The sequence below is a fragment of the Chroicocephalus ridibundus genome, chromosome 24, assembly GCF_963924245.1.
Source record: "Chroicocephalus ridibundus chromosome 24, bChrRid1.1, whole genome shotgun sequence".
In the NCBI taxonomy this organism is placed as follows: Eukaryota; Metazoa; Chordata; class Aves; order Charadriiformes; family Laridae; genus Chroicocephalus; species Chroicocephalus ridibundus.
In genome coordinates this window covers 1,795,692-1,807,859 of record NC_086307.1, presented here as the reverse complement: position 1 = coordinate 1,807,859, position 12,168 = coordinate 1,795,692, and the positions used below count along the sequence as shown (strand labels likewise).

Here is a 12,168-nt window from a genome sequence, read left to right as displayed (position 1 = left end):
ACAGCAAACCTAAAGCCTTACAGCCCCCTCAAAGCCCTTCACCCCCCACACGGGGCTGCCCCCCGAGAGGACCCCTCAGGCCCCGCCGCCCCCCTCTCAAAGGCCAACCCCCCCCAGAAGCTGCCAGCGGCCGCCCCCGAGGCCCCGCGCAACCCCAAGGCCGCCTTCCCGAGGGGCTGGGCCCTCCGGACCCCGCTGCAGAGCCCTCCCCGGCCCCGCCGCGCCCGCTGCCGCCCCGACGAGGGCCCCGGGCCGCGGCCCCCGCAAGATGGAGGCGGCGGCGCCGCCGACCCCCCGCCCCCGCCGCCAGCGGGGAGGCGGCCCCGCCCCGCCGCCTCGCCCAGCCAATGGGAGCCGCGCGCCGCCGGGTGACGCGCGGAGGGAGGTAGCCAATGGAGAGCTCCGCTTCCGGCCCGCCACGCGGGGATTGGTCGGGGGGCGGGGCGGGAGCGGCGCGGGGTGGGGCGCTCGGGTCCGTGCAGAGGTTCCCGGAGGTCGCGGGTTCGAGGCCCGGCCCTGGCTCATGCGTGTGCTGAGTTGCGCGGGTCTCAGCCGGCAGCGGGCCGGGGGGCCCGGGAGGGGGGTTGGTCGTGGTGTTTTCTCCCTCCCGGGGCTGCTGCGGGGGTGGAGGGAACGATGGCGGCCCAGCTCCATCCTCGGAGCCGCTTTCCCAAAAACCCGGGTGCCAAGAGCAGCCTTCCCTCTGTGTCCCCCCTGGGTTTGGGAACAGGGAGGGGGAGGAGGTACACACACACCCCCCCACACGCACCCACACCCCGAAAAAAAGGGGAAAGGAAAAGAAAAAAGAAAAATACTGTTTATTTCACATCACTACATCAAGTGCATCAGTCTGCCGTGTCCAGCGTCCCCTCCCCGTCCCCCCAAACCTCCCCCTTCCAGCCACCTCAAACCTCTCCCCGTCGCTCCCCGGGCTCGGGCGGGGGCGAGGGATGGAGTCCCCCAACCCGCCTGGCCCCCAGGTGACGGTGGGGGGAGGCGGGGAGGGGGTGCTGCCTCTGCTATGGGGTTCACCCCCCCAGAACCCCTCTCGGGATGGTGGTGAAGTCCCCAACCACCACAACGTCCCCCGTGGCGCGGGGGTGGCACCGAGAAGCCCCTCGCACTGGTGGGCAGGAGGTGGGGGACCGCCGAAATCAAAGCAGGGCGGGGGGGTGTGTGTGAAATTAAATCGGGGCTCACCCCTAACGAGCCGCGACGCTACCGCGGACCGCGGAAACACGGGAAAACGACCAAAAAATGAAAATCACTCCTTTTTTTTGTGTGTGTGTGTGTGGGAGGGGGGGGGGACACGACACTCGGGGGGCAGGAGAGGCGCGTGCAGGCAGGGGGGCTGTCACCACGCGCGTCGCAGGCAGGAGGAGGCAGGAGGCAGGCGCGACGCCCGACGCGAACACGCTTAGGTCATGTGTGATGCGGAGGAAAGGGGAGAGACGGACACACGGACACAGCTACGGGCGGAGGCGGGGTGGTGGAGCCCCCCCCAGCCCCCCACCGCGGGGCCGGGGGGGGGACAAAGTCGGTGGCAAAAGTGCTGATGGCAGGAGGTCGGCGGGGGGAAGGGGTGGGCGATGGGGTCGGGGGGGTGGGTGTGTGTCGGGGCAGGGGGGGCACATCCCCCTCCCCGGTTTAGGGGATTTGAAAGACGTTGAGTTTACTGGTGTTTTTGAGGGTCTGGCGGCGGTTGCAGAACCAGACGCGGACGACTTCGCGGTCGTAGTTGAGCTCCTTGGCGATTTCGGTGATCTCCTGGCCGGTGGGCAAGGCGTTCTTCTCGAAGTAGGCGTTGAGGGCTTCGATGGCCTGGGGGGTGAAGGAGGTGCGGCGCTTCCTTTTTTTGGAAGGTTCCCCCCCGACGAATTCCATCAGGTTTTGTTGCCCTTCTTGGTTTCGCAGCTCGGCTTCGCTCAACCATTTCTCCAGCACCGGTTTCAGCTTCTGGGCGCTTTTCGGGGTGATGTCCAGCTTCTCGAACCTGCGGCCAGGAAAACTCAGGGAGGTGGGCGAGGACGGGGGGAGGGACAGACACACACGCCACGGCGGGGTTGGGGGGCAGCCGGGGAGAGCACGGCGGGGAGCGACGCCGCGGTGAGGGGCTTCGTGGGCAGCGACCCCAGCCCCCCTCCTTTTCCCCCATTTCCCTCCTTTTTTCCCATTTCCCTCCCTTTCCCTAATTTTCCTTTTCTCCCACTTTCCTCCTTTTCTCCCATTTCCCTCCTTTTCTCCCATTTCCCTCCCTTTCCCTAATTTTCCTTTTCCCCCATATTCCTCCTTTTCTCCCACTTTCCTCCAGTTCTCCCATTTCTCTCCGTTTCCCTAATTTTTCTTTTCTCCAGTTTTCCTCCTTTTCTCCCATTTTCCTCCTTTTTTCCAATTTCCCTCCCTTACCCTAATCTTCCTTTTCTCCCATTTCCCTCCTTTTCTCCCATTTCCCTCCTTTTCTCCCATTTCTCTCCCTTTCCCTAATTTTCCTTTTCTCCCACTTTCCTCCTTTTCTCCCACTTTGCTCCTTTTCTCCCATTTCCCTCCATTTCTCCCATTTCCCTCCCTTTCCCTAATTTTCCTTTTCACCCATTTTCCTCCTTTTCTCCCACTTCCCTCCCTTCCTGTAGTTTACTTTTCTCCAGTTGTCCTCCTTTTCCCCCATTTTCCTCCTTTTCTTCCTTTTCCCTCCCTTTCCCTAATCTTCCTTTTCTCCCATTTTCCTCCTTTTCTCCCATTTCCCTCCCTTTCCCTAATTTTCCTTTTCTCCCACTTTCCTCCTTTTCTCCCATTTCCCTCCTTTTCTCCCATTTCCCTCCCTTTCCCTAATTTTCCTTTTCCCCCATATTCCTCCTTTTCTCCCACTTTCCTCCAGTTCTCCCATTTCTCTCCGTTTCCCTAATTTTTCTTTTCTCCAGTTTTCCTCCTTTTCTCCCATTTTCCTCCTTTTTTCCAATTTCCCTCCCTTACCCTAATCTTCCTTTTCTCCCATTTCCCTCCTTTTCTCCCATTTCCCTCCTTTTCTCCCATTTCTCTCCCTTTCCCTAATTTTCCTTTTCTCCCACTTTCCTCCTTTTCTCCCACTTTGCTCCTTTTCTCCCATTTCCCTCCATTTCTCCCATTTCCCTCCCTTTCCCTAATTTTCCTTTTCACCCATTTTCCTCCTTTTCTCCCACTTCCCTCCCTTCCTGTAGTTTACTTTTCTCCAGTTGTCCTCCTTTTCCCCCATTTTCCTCCTTTTCTTCCTTTTCCCTCCCTTTCCCTAATCTTCCTTTTCTCCCATTTTCCTCCTTTTCTCCCATTTCCCTCCCTTTCCCTAATTTTCCTTTTCTCCCACTTTCCTCCTTTTCTCCCATTTCCCTCCTTTTCTCCCATTTCCCTCCCTTTCCCTAATTTTCCTTTTCCCCCATATTCCTCCTTTTCTCCCACTTTCCTCCAGTTCTCCCATTTCTCTCCGTTTCCCTAATTTTTCTTTTCTCCAGTTTTCCTCCTTTTCTCCCATTTTCCTCCTTTTTTCCAATTTCCCTCCCTTTCCCTAATCTTCCTTTTCCCCCATTTCCCTCCTTTTCTCCCATTTCTCTCCCTTTCCCTAATTTTCCTTTTCTCCCACTTTCCTCCTTTTCTCCCACTTTGCTCCTTTTCTCCCATTTCCCTCCATTTCTCCCATTTCCCTCCCTTTCCCTAATTTTCCTTTTCACCCATTTTCCTCCTTTTCTCCCACTTCCCTCCCTTCCTGTAGTTTACTTTTCTCCAGTTGTCCTCCTTTTCCCCCATTTTCCTCCTTTTTTCCCATTTCCCTCCCTTTCCCTAATCTTCCTTTTCTCCCATTTTCCTCCTTTTCTCCCATTTCCCTCCCTTTCCCTAATTTTCCTTTTCTCCCATTTCCCTCCTTTTCTCCCATTTTCCTCCTTTTCTCCCATTTCCTTCCCTTTCCCTAATTTTCCTTTTCCCCCATATTCCTCCTTTTCTCCCACTTTCCTCCATTTCTCCCATTTCTCTCCGTTTCCCTAATTTTTCTTTTCTCCAGTTTTCCTCCTTTTCTCCCATTTTCCTCCTTTTTTTCCAATTTCCCTCCCTTTCCCTAATCTTCCTTTTCTCCAATTTCCCTCCTTTTCTCCCATTTTCCTCCTTTTCTCCCATTTCCCTCCCTTTTCCTAATTTTCCTTTTCTCCCATTTCCCTCCTTTTCTCCCATTTCCCTCCCTTTCCCTAATTTTTCTTTTCTCCCATTTTCCTCCTTTCCCCCCATTTCCCTCCCTTTCCCTAATTTTCCTTTTCTCCCATTTTCCTCCTTTTCTCCCATTTTCCTCCTTTTCTTCCTTTTCCCTCCCTTTCCTTAATCTTCCTTTTCTCCAAATTTCCTCCTTTTCTCCAATTTTCCTCCCTTTCTACATTCCCCCTTCTCCAATTTTCCTCCCTCTCCCTACTTTTCCTTTTCTTTTTTTCCAATTTTCCTCCCTTTCTCCATTTTCCCCTCTTTCCTCTAACTTTCCTCCTTTTCTCAGATTTTCCTCCCTTTCTCAGATTTTCCTCCATTTTCCCCACTTCCCTCCTTTTCTCTAATTTTCCTTCTTTCCCCCAGTTTTTCTTCTTTTCTCCAACTTTCCTCTCTTCCTCTCATTTCCCTCCCTTTCTCCCACTTTCCTCCCGTTCTCTAGTTCTCCTCCTTCACTCCATTTTTCCTCCTTTCTCCGATTCCCCATTCTCCAATTTTCCTCCCTTTCCCCAGTTTTCCTCCCTTTCCCTAATTTTCCTCCTTTTACCCATTTTTCCTCCTTTTATGTTTTCCCCCCTTTCTCCACGTTTCCTTTTTCTCCCTTTTTCCTTTTCTCCAACTTCCCCCCCCCAATTTCCCCCCTTTTCTCCAATTTCACCCCATTCTCTAATTTTCCCAGTTTTCTCCAATTTCCTCCCTTTCTCCATTCCCCTTTTCTTCAATTTCCCCCCCTTTCTCTACTTTTCCTCCTTTCCTCTGATTTTCCTCCGATTTTCCAACTTCCCTCTTTTCCTCCAACTTCCCTCTTTTCCTCCAATTTCCTCCCTTTCCTCCAATTTCCCTCATTTCCCCAATACCCCTCCTTTTCTCCAATTTCCCCTCCTTTCTCCACTTTTCCTCTTTTCCTCCGATTTTCCTCCCTTTTTCCAACTTCCCTCTTTTCCTCCAACTTCCCTCTTTTCCTCCAATTTTCCTCTTTTCCTCCAATTTCCTCCCTTTCCTCCGATTTCCCTCCTTTCCCCAATACCCCTCCTTTTCTCTCACTTCCCCCCCTTTCTCTGCTTTTCCTCCTATTCCCTGATTTCCCTCTCTTTCCCCGATTCCCGCCGGAGGGGCGGTGACCCCGCGGAGGCGGCCGGTGGTACCTGCAGATGGCCGACTGGCTGTACGCGGGTCCCTCGGTGGCCGTCAGGGCCTGTCCCACCTGCGTCTGCGTCAGCCCGAGGGACAAGCGCCGGATCTTGAAGTTCTTGGCGAATTCCCGGATCTCCTCCAGGTTAATCCCGTCCTCCTCCGCGCTGCTGTTGGGAGCCGGGGGCTCTGCCCAAGGAGGGATGCGGGGGCTGCCGTGAAACGGCCACGGAGCCGCCTCTCCCTCCCCGCCGCCATAACGAGCATCCCCTTCATTAGGCTCCCTAACGAAGGCTGGGTGCCGGTGGTCATCCCCAAGGATGCAGAGTGCGGGTGCGCAGCACCCTCTCCCCATCCCAGGGGATCCCAGACCCTGACATCCTTCCAGTATTCCCCCCCGTATCCTCTCCTCATCCCAGGGGAGCACAGTCTCCGGTATTCCTCTTCCCAGGGGATCCCAGAGCCCAGTATCTCACCAGTATCCCCCTCAATATCCCCAGCATCCTCTCCCCATCCCAGAGGGGCGCAGTCCCCAGTATCCCTCTTCCCAGGGCATCCCAGAATCCCATCATTCTTCCAGTATCCCCCTCCGGTATCCCCAGCATCCTTTCCCCATCGCGGGGGAGCGCAGTCCCCAGTATTCCTCTTCCCAGGGGATCCCAGATCCCAGTATGCCCCCCAATATCCCCAGCACCCTCTTCCGATCCCAGATCTTGGTATCCTACCAGTATCCTACCAGTATCCCCAGCATCCTCTCCCCATCCCAGAGGATCCCAGACTCCAGCATCCCACCAGTATCCTTCCCAGCACTCCCAGCACCCTCTCCCCATCCCAGGGGATCCCACACCCTGTTCTTCCCAGGGGATTCCAAGTCCCCAGCACCCCCCAGTATCCCCCGCCGTGACTCACTGGAGACCAGCTGGCTGACGGTGGGGGTCTCGGAGCAGGTGATGGGGACGGGCGCGGAGGAAGCCTTCGCTGCCGGGGCAGGGTTTGCCATCACCACGGCGGGCTGGGAGAGCGCTGGGGCCGGCTGGATGGGCTGGACCTGGGGCAGAGGGGAGGGTCAGCACCCCCAGAGCGGGGGCTACCCCACTTCCAGCCCCACGGCCGGGCTCCTCCCTGCCCACCGGCTCCATCCACCCAGCTCCATGCTGGGAACGGAGCCGTGACAATTCTGTACCGGGTTTGGGGTGTCCTCGTCACGTAGGTTTGGAGGTGACCAGCACCTCGGCTCATGCCAAGGTGAGGCCTGGTCACGTCCCACCCCAGCTGGGAGATTTGGTGGGTGCAGAGAGCGGGATCCACATGGGGCATGAAGGGTCACGTCCCCAAGATGCTCACGGGCTCCCGAAACACCGTGGCCAGGTCCCAAAGCTGCTCACGGGCTCCCAAAGCAACATGGCCAGGTCCCAAAGCCACATGGCTGGGTCCCGAGAATGCTCACGTCCTCCCAAAGCAACATGGCCAGGTCCCAAAGCCACATGGCTGGGTCCCGAGAATGCTCACGTCCTCCCAAAGCAACATGGCTGGGTCCCAAAGCCACACGGCCAGGTCCCAAAGCTGCTCACAGGCTCCCAAAACAACGTGGCCGGGTCCCAAAGCCATGTGGCCGGGTCACAAAGATGCTCACGTGCTCCCAAAACAACGCGGTTGGGTCCCACGGACACTCACGTGCTCCCGAAGCAACATGGCTGGGTCCCAAAGGTGCTCATGGGTCCCAAAGGCGCTCATGAGCTCCCAAAGCAACGGGGCTGGGTCCCAAAGGTGCTCATGGGTCCCAAAGGTGCTCATGAGCTCCCAAAGCAATGGGGCTGGGTCTCAACGCCACACAGCTGGGTCACAAAGCCACTCACATGCTCCCACAACAACGTGGTTGGGTCCCAAAGCCACCGATGTGCTCCCAAAGCACTGTTACTGGGTCCCAAAGCCACATGGATGGCTCCCAAAGATGCTCACATGCTCCCAAAACAACATGGTTGGGTCCCAACGATGCTCACAGGCTGCCAAAACAACGTGGTTGGGTCCCAAAGCCACCAATGTGCTCCCAAAGCACCGTGACTGGGTCCCAACGCCACACGGATGGCTCCCAAAGATGTTCATGTGCTCCCAAAACAACGCGGTTGGGTCCCACGGACACTCACGTGCTCCCAAAGCAACGTGACTGCGTCCCAACGCCACACGGATGGCTCCCAAAGATGCTCACTTGCTCCCAAAACAACACGGTTGGGTCCTAAAGACGCTCACGGGCTCCCAAAGCCACGTGGCTGGGTCCCGAGGATGCTCATGTCCTCCCAAAGCAACATGGTTGGGTCCCACAGATGCTCACGGGCTTCCAAAGCCATATGGCTGGGCCCCAAAGCCACACGGCCAGGTCCCAAAGACGCTCGTGTGCTCCCAAAACAACGTGGCTGGGTCCCAAAGCCATGCAGCCGGGTCCCAGAGATGCTCATGTGCTCCCAAAACAACGCGGTTGGGTCCCACAGATGCTCATGTGCTCCCAAAAGAACGTGGCCAGGTCCCAAAGCCACCCATGTGCTCCCAAAGCACCGTGGCCTTGTCCCAAAGCCACATGGACGGCTCCCAAAGATGCTCACATGCTCCCAAAACAACACAGTTGGGTCCCAAAGACGCTCACGGGCTCCCAAAGCCACGTGGTTGGGTCCTGAGGATGCTCATGTCCTCCCAAAGCAACATGGTTGGGTCCCAACGCCACATGGCCAGGTCCCAAAGATGCTCGTGTGCTCCCAAAACAACGTGGTTGGATCCCAAAGACACTCACGTGCTCCCAAAACGACATGGCCGGGTCCCAAAGCCATGCGGTCGGGTCCCAAAGATGCTCATGAGCTCCCAAAGCAATGCGGTTGGGTCCCACGGACACTCACGTGCTCCCAAAGCAACGGGGCTGGGTCCCAAAGGTGCTCATGGGTCCCAAAGGTGCTCATGGGTCCCAAAGGTGCTCATGAGCTCCCAAAGCAACGGGGCTGGGTCCCAACGCCACACGGCCGGGTCACAAAGCCACTCACGTCCTCCCACAACAACGTGGTTGGGTCCCAAAGGTGGTCTCGAGCTCCCAAAGCACCATGACTGGGTCCCAAAGCCACATGGATGGGTCCCAAAGATGCTCATATGTTCCCAAAACAACATGGTTGGGTTCCAAAGACGCTCACGGGCTCCCAAAGCCAAGTGGTTGGGTCCCAAAGCCACTCATGTGCTCCCAAAGCAATGTGACTGGGTCCCAACGCCACACGGACGGCTCCCGAAGATGCTCATGTGCTCCCAAAACAACACGGTTGGGTCCCAAAGACGCTCACGGGCTCCCAAAGCCACGTGGCTGGGTCCCGAGGGTGCTCATGTCCTCCCAAAGCAACATGGTTGGGTCCCAACACCACACAGCCAGGTCCTAAAGACGCGCACGTGCTCCCAAAGCAACATGGCTGGGTCCCAAAGGTGCTCATGGGTCCCAAAGTTGCTCATGACCTCCCAAAGCAACTGGGCTGGGTCCCAACGCCACACGGCCAGGTCCCAAAGATGCTCGTGTGCTCCCAAAACAACGTGGTTGGATCCCAAAGACACTCACGTGCTCCCAAAACGACATGGCCGGGTCCCAAAGGTGCTCATGGGTCCCAAAGGTGCTCATGAGCTCCCAAAGCAACGGGGCTGGGTCCCAACGCCACGCGGTCGGGTCCCAAAGCCACTCACGTGCTCCCACAACAACGTGGTTGGGTCCCAAAGGTGGTCACGAGCTCCCAAAGCACCATGGCCGGGTCCCAAAGCAGGGCAGCGTGTCCCAAAGCTGCTCGGGTGCTCCCACAGCCACACAGCCGGGGACATTGCCAGCCCTTTGGCCACGCAGCCGCCAGCCCCGTGCCCGTCGCTCACCTCGTTCTTGGTGGGGGGCTCGGGGGTGCCGGTTTTCTTGATGGCGGCCGCCGGGATGGTGCTGCCGGCCAGCGTGGCGATGACCTGGCCCTGGGCATTGAGCAGCAGCTGGGGTGTCACCGTCTGTACTTGCAGGTTCTGGGCCGGCAGCGCGGCCGGGACAGGGCTGGCCGCCATCCCGGGGGGGTTCACCACCCACGGCAGGGTCCCGATCACCTGGGCGAAGGGAGGAGAGCCAGGGCTGGGGGGTTGCATCCTGCAAACAGCCTTCCCCAGGGGCGGGGGGACGCGCCGGCTGCGTCCACACCCTCCTCACCCAGGAGAAACAACCCCCGGGGCGGGGGGTGGGAGGGGGGGGCAGCCGACGGTGGGTTTGCAATGGCAGGTCCCCCCCGCAGCGGTACCTGGCCCTGGGCGTTGGTCAGGATCTGGCCCGTGATGCCCTGCACGCTGGAGATGGTGTTAGCGATCACGGGGGCGGCCGCCAAGGAGCCCAGGAGCTGGGTTTGGCCCCCGAGAGAAGCCGCGCTGATCTGCGGAGAACCGAAAGCCCGGGGTCAGAGACCTGGGTGGCACCCCAGGGCCACCGCGTCCCCCCCCACGCACGGCCGGCCACCCCCTTCCCCGTGGCAGGGCGACTCCCGCCTCGCTGCCGCGATGGGATGCAGTCTCTTGAAGTCCTTAAATCCATCCTTTAGATTTTTGCCCAAAGCAAAGCTTCCTGCTCGGTCGCTCGTGCTTCGCCGGGGATGGGGAAACTGAGGCTGGGATCCTGCACGATCCCCCGGGAGATGACGGCAGAACCAGAGCGCTTTGTCCCCGGGGGAAGGACAACTTCTCGCCGCCCTCCGCAGCCACGTAAGGCACCGGAGAAAGGGGGACGGATCCCGAACTCGCCCGGCTCCACGCCACGAGCTGCCAGGTCCTTACTATGCCAGGGTTAAAGGCAAATCCGGCAGGTTGGACGGTGATCTGGGTCTGCGTCTCTAAGGGCTTGGCCACGGGCGGTGTGGGGGCTGCGGGGGGCTGTGGCAGGATGGGGGGCTGGCCGGGCGCGGCGGGGAAGACGCCGGGGGGCTGGAGGGGGGCCCGGGGCTGGACGGCAGCCTGCAGCGGCTGGGCAGGCTGCACCGGCGCTTGGATGGCTGTGTTCAACACGGCGGCGGCTGTGGAGCAAAGAGAGGGAGAGAGCGTGAGCCGGGGGCAGGCAGGGACATCGGGGAGACCCTGAGCTCGGTGTCCCCCCCATCCCTCACTGTCCCTTCCCGAAGGGAACCCGATCGCCAGGTGATTCATCTCCACGTGCGCCTGTTATGGCAGCCAAAGGTCCTCTCAGCTCCTCAGAGCCGAGCCCCTCCGCTACAGCTGGACTCATCCTGCCCCCATGGGGTGCTGAGCCCACCCCAAAACTGCCAGCGCAGAGGGTGGGGGGCACCTCTGGGGGCCCATCATCTCCCCTGTCTACGAATCACTCCTGGGACAGGCTCCTTCCCTCGCGGGAGCTCAAGAGGAGACGATTCCCTCTTACAGGGAAGGGCAGGAACCCCGGGGAGGCGCTGACCCCCCTGGGGGTGCCGTTCCCAGAGCCCCAGATCCAACCTGGACCTCACCCCCCATCCCCGTCTGCTGCCTTCCTCCCCCTCATCATCCTCCTCGTCCTGCCTTTCCTCTTCCCCTACGCTCCTGGCACCTTTTGTACTCCAGGAGCCGCAACGAAACCCCCGAATTTATCGCCGTTTCAGAGCCCTCCTGGAAAGAAGGACCCGAATCTGGCACGAACCCATTGGGGGCGGGGGGGGGGGGGCGGGGGGGGTGGAGAATGAATTAAGGTGTCTGCCAAGCAGAAGGGCACGGGTTACCTTGCAAATTGGCTATAGGCGGTTTGAAAATTCCCCCTGTAGGAGAAGCAGCCGTCAATCCGGGAAGGGCAGCGACCGTTGCTGTAGGAAATGTCCACACAGCCAGCCCCTGCTGACCTGCCACTTGACCTGCAATACTGATGGGGATAAGAAGAGGTTGAGTAACTGTCCCTGCTGGAACCATTACTCCTGTCACAACTGTTGCTAAGTTTTCCTGAGTCAAGACCTGCAAAAGTAAACAAGATTTAAAAAAGAACACAAATCAACGCCACTGCAGACAGCATCAGCGGAGCATAAGTCTTTGTAAAGGGGCGCGTAGACCCGGCGGCCGGGCGGCCCGGGGTCCCTCCCCTCTCAGCAGCTGGGTTCCCAGCTCCGCGGAGCCCCCTCTCCGTGGGGAGATGGCGGGGGAGGAGGGAGGGGGGTGTTGGGGATCCCCCCCCGCCCCCCGACGCGTCTCTGGCAGCACCTCGGCGGCGCAAGGCCCGTGGCGAGGGCGCCCGGCAGAGGGAAACTGCCGTGGTTCAGGGCGTAGGTCCTACACCCCGCGCCACCAGCCGTCCTCTCTGCCCTCGGGGTTTTGCCTACAGCAAGCGGACGCCTCCCCGGGGGTCCCCGCCATATCCCGTCCCCCCACCCCCCCCCCCCACCCCCTCTCTTCCACCCCATCCCTCGCCCCCCCAGCCCGTCCCGCTCCGCGGCTGCGGGGTAGTTACCTGCGGGGTGGCCTGCACGGCCAGCGGGGCCAACGTCTGCGGCTGCTGGCTCGTGGGGTGGCTGAAGGTGCCGAGGGAGGGGACGGTGCTGGGAGACGCTCCGGTGGCCGGTTTGGCTTTGCCTGGGGAAGGGCAGAGGAGAAAGGGTTGGAGAAATGGCCGTCGGGTGAGCGACAGCAGCTCGTCCGTGCAAAGGATGGGGGTGAGGGTGGGGGGCACCCAAATTACAGACACCCAGGGAAGGGACACCCTCCCACGAGGGTCCCGGGGGAGCTGCGGCCCCACGGGAAACCCGGCGCAGGGCATCCTGGGGAGCAGCAATCCCCAAGGGAGGGGGTCACGGCCCAGGTTTTGGGATGCAGGGG

The 12,168-nt window shown here is 59.5% G+C and overlaps 1 protein-coding gene across 10 annotated transcripts in view; it reads right to left on the bottom strand.

The window, feature by feature from the left end:
* Positions 1 to 884: 884 nt before the first annotated feature.
* Positions 885 to 12,168, bottom strand: part of POU6F1 (POU class 6 homeobox 1) — a 29,984-nt gene continuing 18,700 nt past the window's right edge. For all 10 annotated transcript variants that reach the window (XM_063359027.1, XM_063359024.1, XM_063359026.1 and 7 more), the window contains 8 exons: positions 11,804 to 11,925; positions 11,088 to 11,313; positions 10,159 to 10,394; positions 9,633 to 9,761; positions 9,229 to 9,444; positions 6,256 to 6,394; positions 5,361 to 5,535; positions 885 to 1,993 (listed from right to left, as the gene is read on the bottom strand). In XM_063359027.1, the coding sequence (XP_063215097.1) occupies positions 1,648 to 1,993; positions 5,361 to 5,535; positions 6,256 to 6,394; positions 9,229 to 9,444; positions 9,633 to 9,761; positions 10,159 to 10,394; positions 11,088 to 11,313; positions 11,804 to 11,925 (1,589 nt within the window). In that variant the 3' untranslated portion in view covers positions 885 to 1,647. The remainder of the gene's footprint in view (positions 1,994 to 5,360; positions 5,536 to 6,255; positions 6,395 to 9,228; positions 9,445 to 9,632; positions 9,762 to 10,158; positions 10,395 to 11,087; positions 11,314 to 11,803; positions 11,926 to 12,168) is intronic.